This window comes from Phaenicophaeus curvirostris, chromosome 2 (assembly GCF_032191515.1).
Source record: "Phaenicophaeus curvirostris isolate KB17595 chromosome 2, BPBGC_Pcur_1.0, whole genome shotgun sequence".
In the NCBI taxonomy this organism is placed as follows: domain Eukaryota; kingdom Metazoa; phylum Chordata; class Aves; order Cuculiformes; family Cuculidae; genus Phaenicophaeus; species Phaenicophaeus curvirostris.
The window spans coordinates 98350703-98369685 of record NC_091393.1 but is presented as its reverse complement, the minus strand read 5'-3'; the positions used below and the strand labels follow the sequence as shown (position 1 = coordinate 98369685).

The 18983-nt window shown below is 38.8% G+C and overlaps 1 protein-coding gene across 1 annotated transcript in view; it reads right to left on the bottom strand.

The window, feature by feature from the left end:
• Positions 1-18252, bottom strand: part of ESF1 (ESF1 nucleolar pre-rRNA processing protein homolog) — a 33980-nt gene extending 15728 nt beyond the window's left edge. Inside the window, exons 1-9 of the mRNA XM_069850130.1 lie at positions 18136-18252; positions 16380-16890; positions 15318-15652; positions 14450-14563; positions 13574-13674; positions 12242-12394; positions 10664-10778; positions 9579-9717; positions 3895-4056 (exon numbers count right to left, since the gene is read on the bottom strand). Of these exons, the coding sequence (XP_069706231.1) occupies positions 3895-4056; positions 9579-9717; positions 10664-10778; positions 12242-12394; positions 13574-13674; positions 14450-14563; positions 15318-15652; positions 16380-16890 (1630 nt within the window). The 5' untranslated portion in view covers positions 18136-18252. The remainder of the gene's footprint in view (positions 1-3894; positions 4057-9578; positions 9718-10663; positions 10779-12241; positions 12395-13573; positions 13675-14449; positions 14564-15317; positions 15653-16379; positions 16891-18135) is intronic.
• Between the last annotated feature and the right edge of the window lie 731 nt (positions 18253-18983).

The window sequence follows — 18983 nt, the reverse complement described above, 5'->3', positions numbered from 1 at the left end:
TTACCAGAAAAAAAGAAACTCCCTGTTGCAGGTAGCTAAAAGGAAAGGCAGACAGAAATAGTCTTATAACATTAGCATTTCTCACTCCCAAAGATATGGCATCTTAAGTCGAGATTGTTTTCCTAACAGTATAACTGCCTGAAAAAAGTCACACCAGCCTTAGCCCCTAAAATGTCAAGTGTGAAGAATTACAGCACTCAGTCCACATGCAGCTGAGCACACGCTGCTTCGTGCTACAAGAGGGAAGACTGCTCCAGTCAGAGCACACGCTAAGCCATGATACAGATTGAGATATATATTCCGTATGAGCATTTTCATGCTCCATATAATCTGTAAAAACATACAGTTGGGGTTCACTATGCCCTTTACAGACATGATTGCCTGCTATTTTACTTCTGATGAAAACAAATTTTGAAGTTTCATTTAAGACTAGTTATATCTCATTCTTCCCGGCAGAAGAATTTTCAAGTCCAATAAAAAAAAAAACAACCAACGTTCAAAAAATTGGGTGAATATCATCAAGAAATGCAGTTGTGGTCTTCTCCCTCTCCACCTTCTAAAGGGAGCTTTGGGAGCTGGATAAGGATGCACAGTAATCATTGCTCAAATCAGATATGATTAAAAAAACAGATGGATGCTTAAATAGAGCACTGATTTTGTGCCTAAAAGAAACAGACCAAAGAGAGTTGGAACTACAACTAATTTATTTTTACTGGCACTGTCGTTTAGTTAAAACTATTATGATTCAAGAATAACTGAATCATTCACAAAGTATGCTTTCTATAACCACGTGTAAATATTTGTGCCAAACCTCAAATTTTTAAATTAATTCAAATATCTGCCTTTCAATTGAAAAGCTTCCTAGAGTTAGCTGCTGCAACTCTTGTATTAAACATTTGGGCAGGAAAAAGGAAAAAGATTTTGCAATAAGTCAAGCAGATTACGGCAGAGCTTGATAATAAAAATATTTCAACAGACATAAACTAGTCTTGAAAAAATAAGGAGTCTTAAGAGATTATTACAAAAGCTATTTTTGCATTCCCAGAATCCTCCAACTGAACATAATGAAATTGTTTTGGAATTTAAATACGCACATTTGTTCAACAAAAAAATAACATAATAATTAATGTACTTCTTTCCCATAAGGAAGCATAGCCTCAACTGCATATATATTGCCAGAGCTGTAAACTACTGTTCAGCATGTGTTGACTGTGCTGCACCATAAAGAATAAATAAATCTCCCTTCCAGGTGTGCAGGACCTCCTTTCCAAAGGCTGCCTGAAACTACTAACAGCTGAAGTGTTCCCATACAACAGACACAAAAGCAAAGTTAAGATGCTCATCTTCATTTTTAGGACTTTTCTTTTGGACAAAACCGTATTCCAGCAGTCAACAGCCAGTAGTGGTCCTGGCTGGCTGCATGGAGGTGAACAGTCTAACTAGCAAAGACAAACGAATACTTGTGTGATTTTCAGAACCTCTGCTCTTTGATAATATTCTAACTTTTTCAGGGTAAGAAATGAGTAAACACTAACATATACTGCAAAAATCATAGTTGCTAAACTGACATCAAATACTGTAAATTACCAATGTAAACTTCATTGCACACACATGTACATTCAGCCCATCATTTGATGAACAAATCTGGCCCAGCACACAGACATGCAACCGACTATGGACAAAGCCAGTCATATTTACCAGGATAGGGTTGGTTTGTTTGTTTGCGGTTGGTTTGCTTTTTTCATCCGTCCCTCAAAAGAAATGAGGATAAAGCAGAAGTCCTAGGAGCCCCGCAAGAAGGTGCAGTAAGGAAGGGGCTGTACTAGATGTAACATGGAAGAAATCCAGTGTTTTAAAGTCAAGTTCAACTGCAAAGAAAGAGCGAGCCTACCTATAAGGGAACTGGATTCCATCTGTACTACAGTTTCTAAATGTTAATGTAATTTATTTATAACATGTAAGGCACAGTTTTAAGAGGCAGAGCCTTCAGAAAACTTCTTGCTTTCCCCAAGCAAGAGAGAGTTTCCTCTAGTCTCTCTTAAAATGATTTTCCATCTTCATCAGTGAATGGTTTGCTCTAGATTTTTATTGTATTGCCTACACTTTTTTAATTTACAGAACTTCATTCATATGATTTTCAAGATTCTTTAGAAGACAAACTGTGTAACAAACAAAAAAACCCCAAATATGTTTTCCAAAGATCACAAGAAATGGCAGGTTTTCTAAACTGTTTAAACAATGCATGACCTATATAAATACAGAACACATTCCTAGCAGCAACTGTCGATTGCGGTTTCCACCTTCAATCTGAAAGCTGGCAACAACGAATCTTTGCAAAAACCTTATAATAGCTACTTGTGTATATACTCACTTGCCTTAAATGTTCAGTGACACCACAAGGAATTAAAGCTACCAAGTAAGCAACATCAGGAATGCAAATACTGACACACTGTGGGCAGACAAAGTAAAACACTATGATACAGCTGTGTCCGCAAGCGCTTCTATCCTGTACAATAAATGCTTTCTCGAAGAACTTTTGGAAGGATTCATACCACAAATGACCGGAATTATATAAACACAACTGAAAACACACAACCTTTTTTAATGCCAGTGTATACGTTCGATTACAGATCTTATCAAGAACTAGGAATATAACTACTGCACTGAGTTCAATCAATTCCACCGGCTCATTACAGACCAGAACAACGTTTTAGAAGCGAGTATTTACATTAAACAGAAGTTACCTGAGTGAATTCAAGAATAATATTAGTGTATTAGATAGGTATTCCTAAGCAGAATTAATAAATCAGTGGTGAAGATGCTATATCCTAGTACGTCTCTGGTCTCACATTTTATAGCAATGGGTCAGTCTGTGTCCTTATGTAGCCTGCAGTCCTACATGTACTGAGCCAATAAAGCACCTTGCTGCTCCTGAAGAGGTAATGTCACGCTTCTCTAGTTGCTGGACTGCATACGTCAACCCTCTGAGCATTCATCAAATGCTTCCATTTGCCTATCTATCTGACTCATTAACTCAGATCCAGATTTCTTCTTTTCCAGAGTACTTCTATCATTTTAGCAAATGAAATTAAGATTGCAAAGAGATCTAAGAACTGCCAGGGCTGGTACAGGCAGTCAGAATGAGCCCTGGGCCAGGATCAAGGAAAAGCCACAGTGAAAAACTTGTCCTTTTTGGATATTGTTAAATTGGGTCTTTACATCTCAGGGAAAGCACATACCCATAAACCAAATGCACAAATCAGCCTGAATGCCTTTCCATAATGAAGGGGAAAAAAAAACACATTGGTTTTCAGATCTCAGGATGAGTTCTTCTGGGATGCTATATTGTCAGAGTATCTTTTTCCAATTTCTAAATGAAAATATAGCTTTCACTAAATACTACAAAATATCCCCCAACTTTTCTTCCTGGTAGCTTTCTTTCCCACAGAGCAGTCTCACTGGATGATCAGATATTTCCCTTCTCTCTTCCTTCAAATTTTCAGCCTATGCAAGTAAGATGTTCAAATCATTGACCTCTAATTTTAGGCAATGTTTCCAAATCATACTGGCTTTCATTTCTAAAAATGAAGGTATGGTTTATGAATCTATAGCAAACATAAATTCTATTTGAGAAAATCTACAAAACGTGATGAATGAAGAAGTAAGCACAAAAAACTCTGACAAAAAGCTACAAAAAGCAGCTGACAGCCTAGGAACCAAGTTCAGTCATATATCTTCTAATTCCCTCATTGTAATCCATCTGGATTTCAATTTATGGAAAAAAAAAAAGGTTCAGTTTCTACTACTATAAATCCAACATCTTACATTATATCCCTTTTTGCAGGCCAATACTGCATATCCTCCAAGTTACTAAAAGAAGAAAATAAACCTTACCTGGAACCCACTTAATCTCCAGTCCTATATCCTTTTCTTCCTGTTTTTTCTCTTTTTCTTGGATACTTTGCAAAAGTTGTCTATATTTGGCAATTTGCTCTTCATCATCTTTTTTGCCTTTCCTGGGTTTGTCATCTTCCATCTCATGAGCTACATCACCACCTAGAAAGAGAGAGTAAAGCTATCACAGACAGTCTCAAGAAAGGGATTAATTGAAGTTAATGTTTAGGAAACACACCTAAGCCACATACTTGTTTCTCAAAATACAATGTAAATTATTTTAATCTATTATTCTCCCAACCAGTTTTAGAATTCCCCTACTTAAATGAAATAAGATCTAAAAAGACAAAAGAAAATTTGCTCAGCAAAAGAAATGACTGATCAGAGACAGCATCCTTTACTGCATTTTAAAATTATCAGAGTCCTTTACAGCGGAGGAGTACCTAAATCTCAAAAAAATGCTGTGTAAAGCATATTTTAACAAATAAACCTTGCAAGATTCCGTAACAGAGAATTATTCAAAGCCTTAATCTTTACTGACTTGCTGCACTAGCAAATGAGGCAAGATGAAAAGAGGGGGGTTTTCTTCCCTTGTTTTTTTGAAAAACACAATTAGAAAAGTGACTAACAAATATTTCAGGGCAAACCGGCTTTTAAGGCTTGTAAGATGCCACAGCCTCTTGAACTGTAGAAAACTAGGTTTGAGGCAGGCTCATTTTTGATTTTTCTCTGGTTTAGCAGTGAAGTCATGCAGTAAAGTTTAGTACCAAGTTGCACGGGAAGCATAAATGGTGTCTAGAAAGACAAACTGCAGTTGCAAGTTAACATAGGTGATCTCCGGTCTTTGGCTAAAACTTGTGTGGCACTACTGCTCTCTTCCACATCCCATCACCACAAGAAGCTGGCTGTTGGCTGAGAGCAGAAATCTTTATGGTTCACTTAACTGCAACTGCTCTTCCACTTTGCACATCAGTAGCTGGGATCTCCTAAGAGGAAAGCATCTGCTCACACAGCAAGAAAAAGGCATTCGGATTTCAAGAGTGTGAAGAAAAATAAGCCATTTTGTTGTTTCTTCTACCTGGTATCACGTGAAATGAGCAGCAGAGCTATGCTGCATGGGAACTGGATAAGTAAAGCTACTGATTTGTATTTATGACTGGTTTTGCTAATTTTGCTAGGAGAAATTTAAATGGCAAGGCATCTAATTATATTTCCTTATTTAGAGGAAACATGTATTCCTTTTGACAAACAGTCACCATGATTTTCAAAAAACCCCGAAGAGCCTTTTCATTTCGTAAGCAAATAAAGAACACTTGACAACAGCTGTAAGAAAGGATAACAAGCTGAGTATGTTCTCAAAGTTTGTTCAGAGTTCAAATAACCTTGTCATTAGCTTTCAAGTGTCACTGTGTATTGCACAACACGAGGAACCACTTTCTGATGGATATTAAGGCAGTAATGCTTTCTGCCAATAGCCTGTTCAAAGACTTTTTGAACACAACACACGAACAAACCAAAAAGTTCTGGTGCAGTTAACAGCTGCACTGCAAGAGAAACACAACTGGAAGAAAGGAAGTTTAATCTGTGAAGGAAAAAAAGGCAAAACCTGAGAAAATGAAGAGTATAAGATACAAGTATGTTCTTAGTTTATGATTATCTTGCAGGGGTTGAGTAGATGATTCTGTTTTTTTTTATCTCAGCCTTACAAACTAAAGAGAAAAATTATATTAGACAAAATTTGACAACAGGTCTGAGTTTCTTTTAAAGATGGAAAGACAAAATTTCCCTCATGATATCATGGCACAGCAGAAGATTTAGCTACTGACCTGGACGATGATGGCCACACCATAAAAATGTACTAAACATCTCAATTCTATCCAGGGTAGTTACTCAAATATAGACAGAAATGAAAAATGCCTACAACACCTGTATACTCTCAGAATGAAAAGTAGAAGATTTTTACACTCCAGAATTCAAGAACTGAGTCCAAGATAGAGGTTATTAACTGCATTACAGCATGATATGAAAAATTAAATGCGTTGACCTTAGCTAGAAGAAAGTGACAAAGAAAACCTCAGGGTTTAACCCCACTTTCCCACATTCTTAGCACTCTCTGAACAAGAAGTTGGGCAAATCCCATTAGTTCATCCAAATTATAATAAAAAAAGAAAAACGTAGAATTCAAGATAATCAAAATAAACTTATTCTAAGCATATCATAGTAGACAACATCTTTTTGCAAGATGTCTTCCAGGGAGAGGACAGATACTGGAAAAAGAGAATGTGAACAGATAGATAACAGTAAATGAATGCTAAGCATTGCATTCTGGCTATTTAAGGGTTTTGCTTTTTTTTTTTCAGGTCACAGTAGTCTAACTACTGGAGTGGTGTGCACTGGATGCAGTATTTAAAACTCACTTTGCAAACCAAACTGACTGTAGCTGCTGCAGCCTTTAAGCACCTGGCTGCAGATGACAGGTAACTGGACATTCCTGGTTATTTTGTCATATAGTCTGCTCAGGTATCCTGTGTGGCTGTAAAGAACAGAAGAGCAGAGATGATGTTGCTCTTGCAAAAGTAAAAAACACATAATGCCTAATTTGAAGCATTATTTCAAATACCATACATTAAGTCACTGGTGATCGTGGTCAAACTAGCAGTTATGGGCTTGATTTGATGCAGACCACAAACTCTTCCTAACTGGAATAAATGCATCCAAGCAACAAAATATTCAGAAGTAACATGAAGGAGATACTTTGTGCTACGAACCTCAGCATACCAAGTCACAGAAATACTCTACATTACAAAACTGTTGTATAATAGTAATACTAAAATTCATGACACACATATTTTAAGTCAAAAAATTCCATAAAAAAACAGATTAGAATAAGCCAACAAAAATCTGTTTATAAATAAAACATTTTAATAAGCTAAAAAAAATATTAATAAGAGTCCAGGACATTGTTTTCTTTCTTATCACACTCCTACATTTCCATTCAAGCAGCTGACATTGATTTTTCCCATTCGTGCCTAGTGCCACATAATTCTGCTGGATGGAATCCTGTCACATGGAATCCTGTTCTGTACCACGCAAGGTCAGGAACACGTTAAAGACATGGCAACATAATTCCTCTATTAATAACTCACTTTTCAAAACATCAGTAGAACATAGACATTTCCAGGCTTAAAATTTTTTAGTATGATAAAATTACTTAGGGTCAATTTCTTTTCCCTCCCGGCAACAGAAGTTTTTATTTTTTAGAATCTTTGAAGTGTTGCTCACTTACAGATGTCCGCTTTCATCACCACCCAATTACAGACACTGTCTTTAACATAGTGGTAATCTTGTACATAGTAAGAAGATGGAAATACACCTTGATGAACCTACTGCTCCCATACAGTTACCTTACTAAGCATTACTAGAGAAAATAAAACTCACAGAGGTGCAGTTTATAATAAAGATGAAGAAAAAAAAGGACATAAACCCTGGCAAGATATTGCCAAGCTAAGTTTGCTGCCAGATTTCCCAACTCCAAACCTAGAAAAATCTGTAATGTTCTTTTGCATGCTCCAAACTCATTCCTGATTGCAACTATCAGCTTCAATGCAGTATAAATCATTTTTTAACATCTGGTTGAAAGACCTGACTAAGGTTTAATGACATTTTCTTTGCATTGTAATTTAGGCTATATATATTAGCAATTAAGAGCAGACTGAATTTTAGAGTGAAAACAAGAAAGGTAATTCAGGAATTTACATGTTACAAAGTTAGATGACATTACATACTTAAGAAGTTACGTGAATCAAAAAGCATCTGAAAGACATTAGTACTGCACTCTAAAGCTCCCTTAAATACATTCTGCTGCTGACCTTTCCTCTCACTATCTAAGACCTATAGCTTAAAGTACCAGAAGGCCTGTAGAGCAACTCTTCTCCACTGCCATTCACATTCCCCTCGATACTCAAGACAAGCTACTGCTGCAGTAAAGAAGCTCTGTACTATCTATACCTCCCTAAGGAGCCTCTAAGGTCTGGAATGCGTTCAGCACCCTGCCTAGGCTGTTCCAACAAGAGCAGCCTTAGGGCAGCTTATGCAGTATCTCCTTGCCCTGCAGAGACTTGAGTTTGTATATAAAGGGATCATGAAGAGCGCTAAACACCGTATTAACCTACAGGCAGATTTGTGCAGTGAGCCTTGTACCTCATTTGTTTAGTCATTAAAAACTTGACGTTTCAAACTAGGACTTATCCCCTGAAAAGGATGCACACACAGAAAAAAAAAAAAAAGGAGGGGTAGGAGGTAAAAAAAAAAGAAAATAATTTGATATTCAGAGGTGGAAGCACCTATTCAGAAGACAGCTATTCAGGGGCTCAATTATTAGCATAACTCCTAGTCACCTACCATTTGGTAATTTTTGATCTGACTTCACAGAACAGTAGCAGACCTTCATTCAGCACTGAATAAACAGAATAGCTACCATGTTCTCTACGTACATCATTCAAATGTATGATGAGCCAGCAGTGTGCCCAGGTGGCCAAGAAGGCCAATGGCATCTTGGCTTGTATCAGAAACGGTGTGACCAGCAGGTCCAGGGAGGTTATTCTCCCTCTGGACTCAGCACTGGTGAGACCGCTCCTCGAATACTGTGTTCAGTTCCGGGCCCCTCACCATAAGAAGGATGTTGAGGCTCTGGAGTGAGTCCAGAGAAGAGCAATGAAGCTGGTGAAGGGGCTGGAGAACAGGCCTTATGAGGAATGGCTGACAGAGCTGGGGTTGTTTAGCCTTGAGAAGAGGAGGCTGAAGGGAGACCTCATTGCTCTCTACAACTACCTGAAAGGAGGTTGTAGAGAGGAGGGTGCTGGCCTCTTCTCCCAAGTGACAGGGGACAGGACAAGAGGGAATGGCCTCAAGCTCCACCGGGGAGGTTCAGGCTGAACACTAGGAAAAAATTTTTCATGGAAAGGGTCATTGGGCACTGGAACAGGCTGCCCAGGGAGGTGGTTGAGTCCCCTTCCCTGGAGGTGTTTAAGGCACGGGTGGACGAGGTGCTGAGGGGTATGGATTAGTGATTGTTAGGAATGGTTGGACTCGATGATCCGGTGGGTCTTTTCCAACCTGGTGAATCTATGATTCTATGAAAAGCAACTTTTCTTTAGCAGAATTATCATATCAGCAATGAAGAAAATATGCCTTGGTTTAGATCACCTGTGATCTTGCTACTTCTCACTAACAAACTGCCTAAGTAAGCTGTTACTTCAAATTCAGCTAACATACTTTGCCTTCAAAAATAATGTAATCTTAGGGTCATACTAATAATATTTATTTGGAGAATCAGAATCAGGTTTGCATAATGAATCTCAGCTGTGGCTTTAAGAGATACCATTTTAAAAACATGTACATCGTTTTCTTGCGGTACATAAAGAACACTGAAAAGCTGCATTTAACTGAAACAAACAAAAAAAGAAAGGAAAAAGGAAGGTCAAGTTTCAGTATATTTAAAAGAACTCTACATCTTCTATGTTAACATGCCTAACTAATGTGCCTAAATGTTTAGCATCTGTCAACTTCCTAATTGAAAAGGGCAAACAAAAATACCAACACCAATTTCTCTCCACCTTGGGTCACACACTCAACAAGTATATGCCACTTTTGGAAATGTTTTGCTCTGGAGGAAAGGTAGGTACCTTGCTGCTCTTCTTCCTCTTCTTCACTAGACGAAGCCAAATAAGCTTGAAAATCCATGTCAAGAAGTTCCTCTTTATTAAAAGTTCTGCTAAGTGATGTTACTCGTTCATGATCTGTCTCATCCCACGTAATATCTACCTTAAAAACAAGAATGCCACTTGTAGAAGCTGAAACAGTAAAATTAAACTTCGAACTTCAGTCATTTTCCGGGAAAACTATCTGACACCTTCATTTATAAAGCACTGTAAACCTGTTATTAACGTTCTCTAAAACAATAGCTACAATAACCATTTAATAAAATAAATTTAACTACAACTTTTTGGAACCTGTTCTACAACGAGCTTCAAGGAGTTTTAACTACATGAAGGAGGGAAGAAGTCTTCTCATGCACTGAAGTATTCTATAATAGCAGCTCACACAATAAGGAATCTCTGTAAGCCAAATTTCCTTTGTGGCAGCAGATAGTGGTGTTGAAACAGCAACTAATTCCTGCAATCATGCATGAATTGTAATGGAGACAGTGGAAGCGTTCTTGCAACTGCAACCTCAGCCAGAAGTTGAAACAGATCTGACTGAGAAAATGACCCAGCAGAAATTACTTGTTTTTCAACTGATCATTTCATCAATCCGGTTCACTTCATGGCCAGATGGAAGTTTTGGATGTCACATAACACAGACTCAGAATGAATAGCTACAAGGAGGGGAAGCAGCTGTTCAAGGCTGGAGCGGACACCAAATAGGCTCTTACAGAGCTATACACAAATATCCATTTTAGGCAAATTGGAAGATTTAACTGTGAATAACAAAGTAATTCCACGTGCAACTTGTAACAGAGGCATAATGAGGTCAAAATGCAGTATTTAATTAGTAACAAAAGAAACACAACCTTTCAAAATCCAAAACTTGCATTTATTTATGAGGTTGCAACTTGTGGCTCATACTTATATCTTTTAACATGTTTGATGTCCTTATTTTGAAATGGTGAAGATAATCAGGAATCTTTTCCCCACTACTTATGTAATTTATAATCTGACAGTAAAGCTAAACAAATTAGAAAAACACTACAAAAACATTGTAAAGATACCTTTGATGTCCCCATAGCAGCAGATGTGAAGTACTTTGGTTTATATGCAGCTACGTTCACTTCTGAGGCCACATCTTTTGGCTGATCATCAAATGTAACATTATCTGGAATAAATCTTAAAGGCATATAAAACATGCTATTAAGTGAATACATTGGGAAATTTTGTAGTGTAAACAGCCTAAGCTTTTCACAGGAGTGGTATATCAGCACAATAAAAGTTAGCTAAAATAAAAAGTTGGTAAGCCTGAAAACAAAACAAAAAAATGGACAAGTACTCCAAAAAGGTACGGTTAATTGTCTGGCTTCTCCACAGCTATTCCACAGGTTTTCGATGTGTTACACCACCATGCTGGGGAAGTAAACTAAACAACTTCTAGTTTGGTGTCAGCAGAGTCAGGGGTGTTCTTTGGGGTGTTCTTATTAGTTTTAAGAACCATCTTTTCAGGAAAATTAATATTAAAAATTTAGAAGAAAAGAGGGAGCAAAATGTATTTTGGAAACAGATAAAAAGAATCAGAACATTTTATGAAAGCGTGGTACATCTTTGACATTACAATTAGAAATAAAAAAGTTTAAAAGAGTGAAGTATGTGCAATAAAGGGAGAAGTTAGATAAAAAAACAACCCTTTCTGCAATACATGAGGAAATACTTGCGCTTCTTTTTTTTTTTCCAAATCAATGCAAATGTCATCTGATGAATACCATTCAACAATAAAATCTAACCAAGTAGAAGATTAGGAAAAGCATTGAAGAATTTCAAACACCTGTTTCTATTGTAAAACATTATCTTTCTGTGTTTAAAAACATGAAAAGTTACGCATTTGTTTGGCAGAGATCATTTTCTCCAACGCAGTTCAAAGCAAATGAACCAAGTTCCTCTAGGAAATGATTCAAAGGACAAAACTTATCTTTCACTGACTTCCAAGAGTGCCCATAACGTGAGACACAGCAGACAAAGCCATCTTCTGCCAAAGCTTATTGCAATTAACGAACTTTTCTTCTGCTCAGACTAGAAGGCCTTTTGTAACAAATGGAAATACTAACAATCAAGTATAAACATAATTTAAAACTCTTTTTCCCCAAATGTGACTTTTGTAATATTAGAGCTTCCAGCTCATTCACAGTAATCTACTGCCACTTCATGACAACAGCAGCAATACCGTGCCCTATGGTAACCAGTCCTGAAAGAATGCCACTTCTGGACCCTTGGGGAAAGAAAAGAAAAAGGGGGGGAAAATCCAATTCAAAGCAGCTGTACATTGTTTTGTTTCCTAAATCCCACCAGTTAATTTAATTGTACCAAAAAGATCAAGATGCAACCACAGCCTGACCTCTTAGAGAACAATCTCCCTAAGTAGAGAGCCTCTCAAAACTTTTCACGTTCTAGTAAAAATGCTCAGAGAGAAGAAAAGAGAATCAAAAGGAAACCTAACAACTCATTAGATGCCTAATTATTTACATATCTCATTTTGGTTACAGAATATAGACAATACAGATTACTCCAAATTACTTCAAATTGGCTTTAATTATCCCTCCCCTCCTTGGGTCAACATGTAATAAAGTCACCACTAGAGTTACCTCAAGTCTATAAAAGAACAGCTACTTTCAAATTCCAATCCGTCGCATTCCTCATAAATTTTATTGGCTGTTTCAGGAGAATCACATTCTACAACTGCATAGAAGTATTTCAGTCGTTTAAATTGATACTCCCTCAGTTTTTCCCTATAAATCCTGCAAAAGTAGAAAACACCACAATCAAATGAGCTGGCTTTAACAACTTTTCATTGGCAAATTGTTCATACATAAGTATGAGAACGTGTTAAGAACGTAAGAAAGTGGGAGACTGTAAGGACAAGACTGCAAATGCTTACACTAGAAAGAGGCAGTGTAGGAGTAATGAGTAAGAAAGTGGGAAGGGTGAGAAAAGGAATCCAGATACTAACTCACATAGCACAGATGGTGGTGATTTCGTAGAAGATGACACCAACAAAAAAAGAAAAGCAGAATAAAAAGAGACTGAGAAGTTGATGAATTGGTGAGAGGATGCAGGAGAGGTATCATAGGGCTGAGGTCCTGTCCCATGAATATAAAGGCAACAGGCATCACTGAGGTATCTATGGGATATTCTAGATGCTCTAAAGCCCACTGAGCAGTAAATCTCATACTTCAGGATGCACCTTGATGCACACAGCACAGCTGTCTTCAGAATGCACTGTAAACACATCATACACTTCACTGATTCACTAGACTGTCTTCAAAGGGATCTGCATTTATTTTAGAAGCATCCAGATTTTCCAAATACAAGGCAGTCCATTAGGATGTATTACACAAGAGTGGTCCCAGTCAGGCTGCCAAACATCTGGAAACTCTGGAAAAATATAAACCCAAAACCTCTTAAGCTCCATACAGACAAGACTTTCAAGCAGAAAAAAAAGAAAAAAACCCACATGCCTGAAGAAGATTGGACAATGGTAGGCCTGATGGGCTCAGCCTAGTAAGCCAGGGCTGCTGCTAGAGGCATTCAAGAAATCTCAGTCTGGGAATTCTTGGCCTAAGTTAAGGTCCCTGCTGGTTAGAGAGATAAAACTTTTGAGAGCAAGTAACAAAGCGAGTTTACTACATGAATAGCAATTCATAGAGGAGAAGTGCTATGTTAAGCTCTCCATGTATTTGTTCAATTTATTTTTCCAATGAGCTACACATTAAAAATTTTGAACTCAATGATCAACAAGCACATTCTCCCAATGCATTGACAATGAACCAGGGTCAGTTACATAACATCCCCTGAAAAAACTATAAAATTAAGGTGTCCACAGGAGATTTCTACATAGAAAATTTTGGAAGCAGGAGTTGATTGGGATTTCCACTAAGAATTAGACATATTATATCATTTGAAGATTAAGTTAATACCCATCATTCTCAGTGGTATTCTCTGGAAGATCAAATAGTTCCACAGGTCCTTTTTGTTCTTCCTGTTTCAACCTCTCTTTTCCAAACTCCGAAGGATAAATCTATGAACACAACAACACAAAAGTAAATCTTTAAATGCATCGACTAAGAAAAAATTAACGTCACCAAGAATTTTACACTTATCTTTTTTCTCTAAAATCAATAGAGGGGACAATTCCATAAGCTTCAATACTCTCTTAATTTTAATCTACAGGAAAGAGAGTAGAATAAACAAACTGTCTGTTAGGAATAAAAATTATTTTGAGACAGATGAAGAACAACAAGAACCCTGACTTTGTTCATTTCACTGTGGCCCTTTGCAGAAAAGAGTATTCAACTAACATAACTTCAGAAAGCTGGAGGCAGACACTAAAAATGGAAAAGTATAAATTAACTGATCAGAATTCAATTCATTAATAAACTCAGAAGTAGTGAAAAACGAGAAGTGTTATGCAATGGTGAAAAGTTGGAAGGCTTTTAGAAATAGACAGATGTAAGGTTGGGTTATCTAACATAAAGACCAGCGAAAATGAAAATAGCTAAGGAAAGGCAACCTCACCCCTATCAGACTTTGAGAACTTCACTATTAGCCTCAGAAAAACAGCACTCAGGCCAACCTCACAAACACATGAAGTCAACAGCTTCAGGATCTAATTCTACCAAATATAAGCCTGTTGCTGAAAAGCAGTGCATGTTTATTTCTAACACAGAAAGTCAAATTGCAGGAGTTTCTCATTGATTATGTTAGTATCTCTTCTGGTTCACCACAGCATTGTCTTACTCTGTAGTTGTTTGGTAGCGTAGAAGCCAGTACTTCTTTCAGAAATGAGGTCTTACCTTAACTGAAAATATCACTCCTCCTTTGGGCACAAAAGAACTAAACAGAGCCAGCAAATCCTTAGCCTTCAACCTATCCCAATCCATATTACATACCGCCAATCTACTTGTAATCTGAATAGAGAGAAGAAAAAAAAAGAACATAAAGCTTCTAGGTTTAATTTCTGACTGCTATAGGGAATACACAATTCTTGAGTAGCTATCCTTGGTAAGAATCAAAGTCAGCAACAAACTGCTGAAAAAAATAAAAACCATATTTTCCTCAAGAGTTTGTACCACTTAAATTAGTAAAGGTCAGAAGCAGCAATCACTGGAACAGATAAAAATGACATAAATAATGAAGCATCACAGGACTATACCAATTATAGATTTAGGACTTCAGTTACAATACCAGCACATAGGATTTGATTATCATCATAATTACTCACAGCAGCAAGTAATATTGCGGTACTGTAACAGATTAGAGTACTGTGATTTCTTATACACTAACCGTACTCAGTTTAAAATTCCTACTTCACTGTCTAATGATTTCTTAATCTGTTGAAGCACAAGTTAAAATGAAAAAAAATCCATAGTGAACAAATGCAGTGCTATTTAAATTTTGAAATTTCTGAAATGCTCAGTTCTGTTTGTTCTGTCACTTATCTCTAGGTAAGCCTCTGCTTAGAGGGAAAGGAAGACACCTGTGAAAGCTGCGAGTCTTTCAGCCAATTTCATCGTCACGTGCATTCAGTAATTAAAAGACTGAAAACCATTCACGAAAAGTACTTTCAGACTGTTTCACAGATGAAGGTCTACAATTAACTCACAACAGCATACATTTCTGAGTTTGTCACGTAGCAACTTTTCAGATGTAAAGTATCATTACCTCATCTCCGCGAGGGGCATCTTTATCCAGCTCACGCCATGAGTGCTCTATCTCTGGCTCCTTTGGAAATATTTCATTTAAATCCTCATCATCCTCTGAGCTCGTTTCAATGTTCCCTATGCCTCTAGCTAGATCAGGTCCAATATCACTTTCTTCATCTTCTGAATCACTGTCTTCTTCAGTTATTTCCCCATCATCTCCTGACTCCTCTTCCTTGCCTGTTTCCCCATCATCTTCTGCCTCATCTTCTTCTGATTCTGCATCCTCAAAATCATCACTTGTAGAAACTTCTTCCTCTAACTGGCTTTTACTGATGTCACCTTGTTCATCGGCATCTGTGCATACAGTCACAAAAAGATAAACATTAGGTATCTATTTTGAGGTTGTAATTATATATGATCCTTTCTAAAGCAGAAAAGGACCTCAGGTTTTCTTTATACATGTTTACTGAACTCCTGAAACATATAACTATGCTGGAAATGCAAACAACATAAATCATCAGTATCGGCGCTTCAGCTCATCTAATTGATTACTTTTTAGGTCCACAATCGTTTTATCATTCTCAAGCTCCTGAAAGAAATATTACCTGTTTATATGTACAGAATTGATAGGGAGAATTCACATTTCAATAATGTAGACTATATACATGCACAAGCAATACAAAGGAAGTTTTTCTTCAAGTCACTTGTTCCCTCTAATGCCCTCTTATATTAGTGGATTGACACTGCCATCCTCATGCAGATCTTTTATCTGCCATTCACTTTGCGAATACGGTAGTGTACACACTACTATACATTTTACGTTTCTAACTAAACAAAAACTTCACCTCCAGCAATTAAAAGGGCATGGACCTTCACATTCTAACTGAAGAATCAGCGCTGATTCTACAAAAAGCTGACCAACTCCGATTCTTCAGCAACACTGAATTTGAGTCAGTCAGTTATTTTATAAATGACCTTGTGAAAGATTTTCCATGTCTAAAACCAAACCAACAACATCCAAGTACATGTGTGTATATATATATCTCCATGTCATATTTTAGTTCTTATCCAAACAACTAACCTGATTCTTTTATTTTTCGTCCTAGAGAAACATCCCTCCTGGGAGCTTTAATGGATTTAATATTACTTTCTTGTGAAGGCTTTTGCTTGTTCTGAACTGAAATTGGTCTTCCTCCTGCTGCATCTCCTTGCTTGTTTGCCCCTTTGTGTAAAAGTAGTTTTGCAGAATCTGCCTCTCCTTTGGGTTTAGCTTTTTTTTTCTTTTTTTTCTTTTCAGTTTGTTCTTTACTATCACTTCCTGAAAGATCTGAGTCAGATTCCGACAGGGCATAAAATTTCTTGAGGTCCTCTGCAGTAGTATAGTTAACAGGGCGACCTCTTTTATCCACCGTGTATTTCAGTTTAAACTTCTTGTCATGGAACATAGATCGGAATCGTTTGTCAATCTTGATTTTACGTTCTTTTTCTGGCATCTCCCAAAACCTGGGATCCCTTGCAACGCGGCTAAACCGGCCATCGCTTAGTATTTCCTCCTGAGATGACATTTTCGATGTTGTTGAAGACTTGGACATCTACAATATGAAAAAAAAGAGAAACCAATTCTTATTTTAAAAGGTTATTAACATAGATTTAGACACATAAGGGGGAAAAAAAAGAGGCAAAATTAGATTTCTAACCTAGATTTATAAAGTTCTTTCCCAAAGCACACCTATATGAGTAGCTTAGGCTGGAAAACACCTGCAAGATCATCGAGTCCAATGATAAAAGTAATTCTGCCAAGCCCACCACTAAACTATGTCCCTAAGCACCGCATCTACATGTCTTTTCAACACCTCTAGAGATGGTGCCTCCACCACCTCCCTGGGCAGCCTGTTCCACAGTTTGACGACCCTTTCCGTGAAGCAGCGTTTCCTAAACCTGTAACTACCACAGAATCATAGAATAACCAGGTTGGAAGAGACCCACCGGATCATCGAGTCCAACCATTCCTAACAATCACTAATCCATACCCCTCAGCACCTCGTCCACCCGTGCCTTAAACACCTCCAGGGAAGATGACTCAACCACCTCCCTGGGCAGCCTGTTCCAGTGCCCAATGACCCTTTCTGTGAAGAATTTTTTCCTAACGTCTAGCCTAAACCTCCCTTGGCGGAGTTTGAGGCCATTCCCTCTTGTCCTGTCCCCTGCCACTTGGAAGAAGAGGCCAGCACCCTCCTCTCTACAACCTCCCCTCAGGTAGTTGTAGAGAGCAATGAGGTCACCCCTCAGCCTCCTCTTCTCAAGGCTAAACAACCCCAGCTCTCTTAGCCGCTCCTCATAAGGCCTGTTCTCCAGCCCCTTCACCAGCTTCGTTGCTCTTCTCTGGACTCGCTCCAGAGCCTCAACATCCTTCTTGTGGTGAGGGGCCCAGAACTGAACACAAGATTCGAGGAGCGGTCTCACCAGTGCCGAGTACAGAGGGAGGATAACCTCCCTGGACCTGCTGGTCACGCCGTTTCTGATACAAGCCAAGATGCCATTGGCCTTCTTGGCCACCTGGACACACTGCTGGCTCATATTCAGTCGGTTGTCAACCAACACACCCAGGTCCCTCTCCTTCAGGCAGCTTTCTTGACAGTCTTAGCCACAAACGTGAGCTGCCTCAGGCAATGGATACACAGTTAAAAAGCCCCACTGGCTGTAGAAACAGCCTTAAGGGATTCCGAACAGGACCTCAAGCAGTCCCACTGCCAGCCAGACCTCAGACTCCGGCTCCCCACGGGACTGGGGCATTCCCCACTCCAAAACGCCGCTTAGCAAGGAGCCCAGGCCCGTACCGTTGGCAGCTGGAGCTCAGGCTGCGGCCCCTCGCTCGCTCCCGGGCCCCAGTGGCAGACGAGACCCCGAACAGCGTCCCCGCTCGCCTCACGCGGCGCCCGCCCGGCCCCGCCACGCGCCGCGGCAGCCACTTCCGGGGTTGCTACGGCGGCCGCGGCGGGACACGCCGCTCCGGAAACACCGCGGGGCGCGCGCGCGAGGAGGCGGCGGCGCCGGATTTTCCCCGGTACCGAAAATGCCCTCAAATAAACTGTCCTAAGACTCGGTTTGGAGTTTTAGAAAGCAAACATCCTTTATCAGGCCTGGGCAACACGGGGCGGTGATCTCCATCAGTTTGCAGCCACATAAGTGCTGGTTACAGGAGGCATTTCCCACTCACAGGCATGTATATAAGTTTCCCCAGAAATCGTATGCATATTCTGTCACTTTACAAGGACTCATTTGAATGTTATTATCAACTTCACAACAGTCAAGTCTCTTGCTAAGGCGGAGCTTGGGAGCCAGCTCTGCCTGACCTTGCCTTGGAGATGGGGAACGGCTACAAATGGAGGTCATTACAGAAGAAGATACGTTTGTTCAGCGCAGATCATACTGAACACAAGACATCATCGTCTTCAAAGAATGAAGTGTCAGGAAAAAAAAAACTATTTGAAAAAAAAAGCATGCTATCAGAGGGACATTCTGTCTTAAAAAAAATCCAATTACTTCAAGAAAACCTAATTCTACTTTAACTTAAATAAAAAATATTCCACTTTTGGTAATAGTAGAATCACAGAATGGTTTGGGTTGGAAGAGACTTTAAAGCCCACCCAGTTCCTACCCCCCTGCCATGGGCAGAGACACCTCC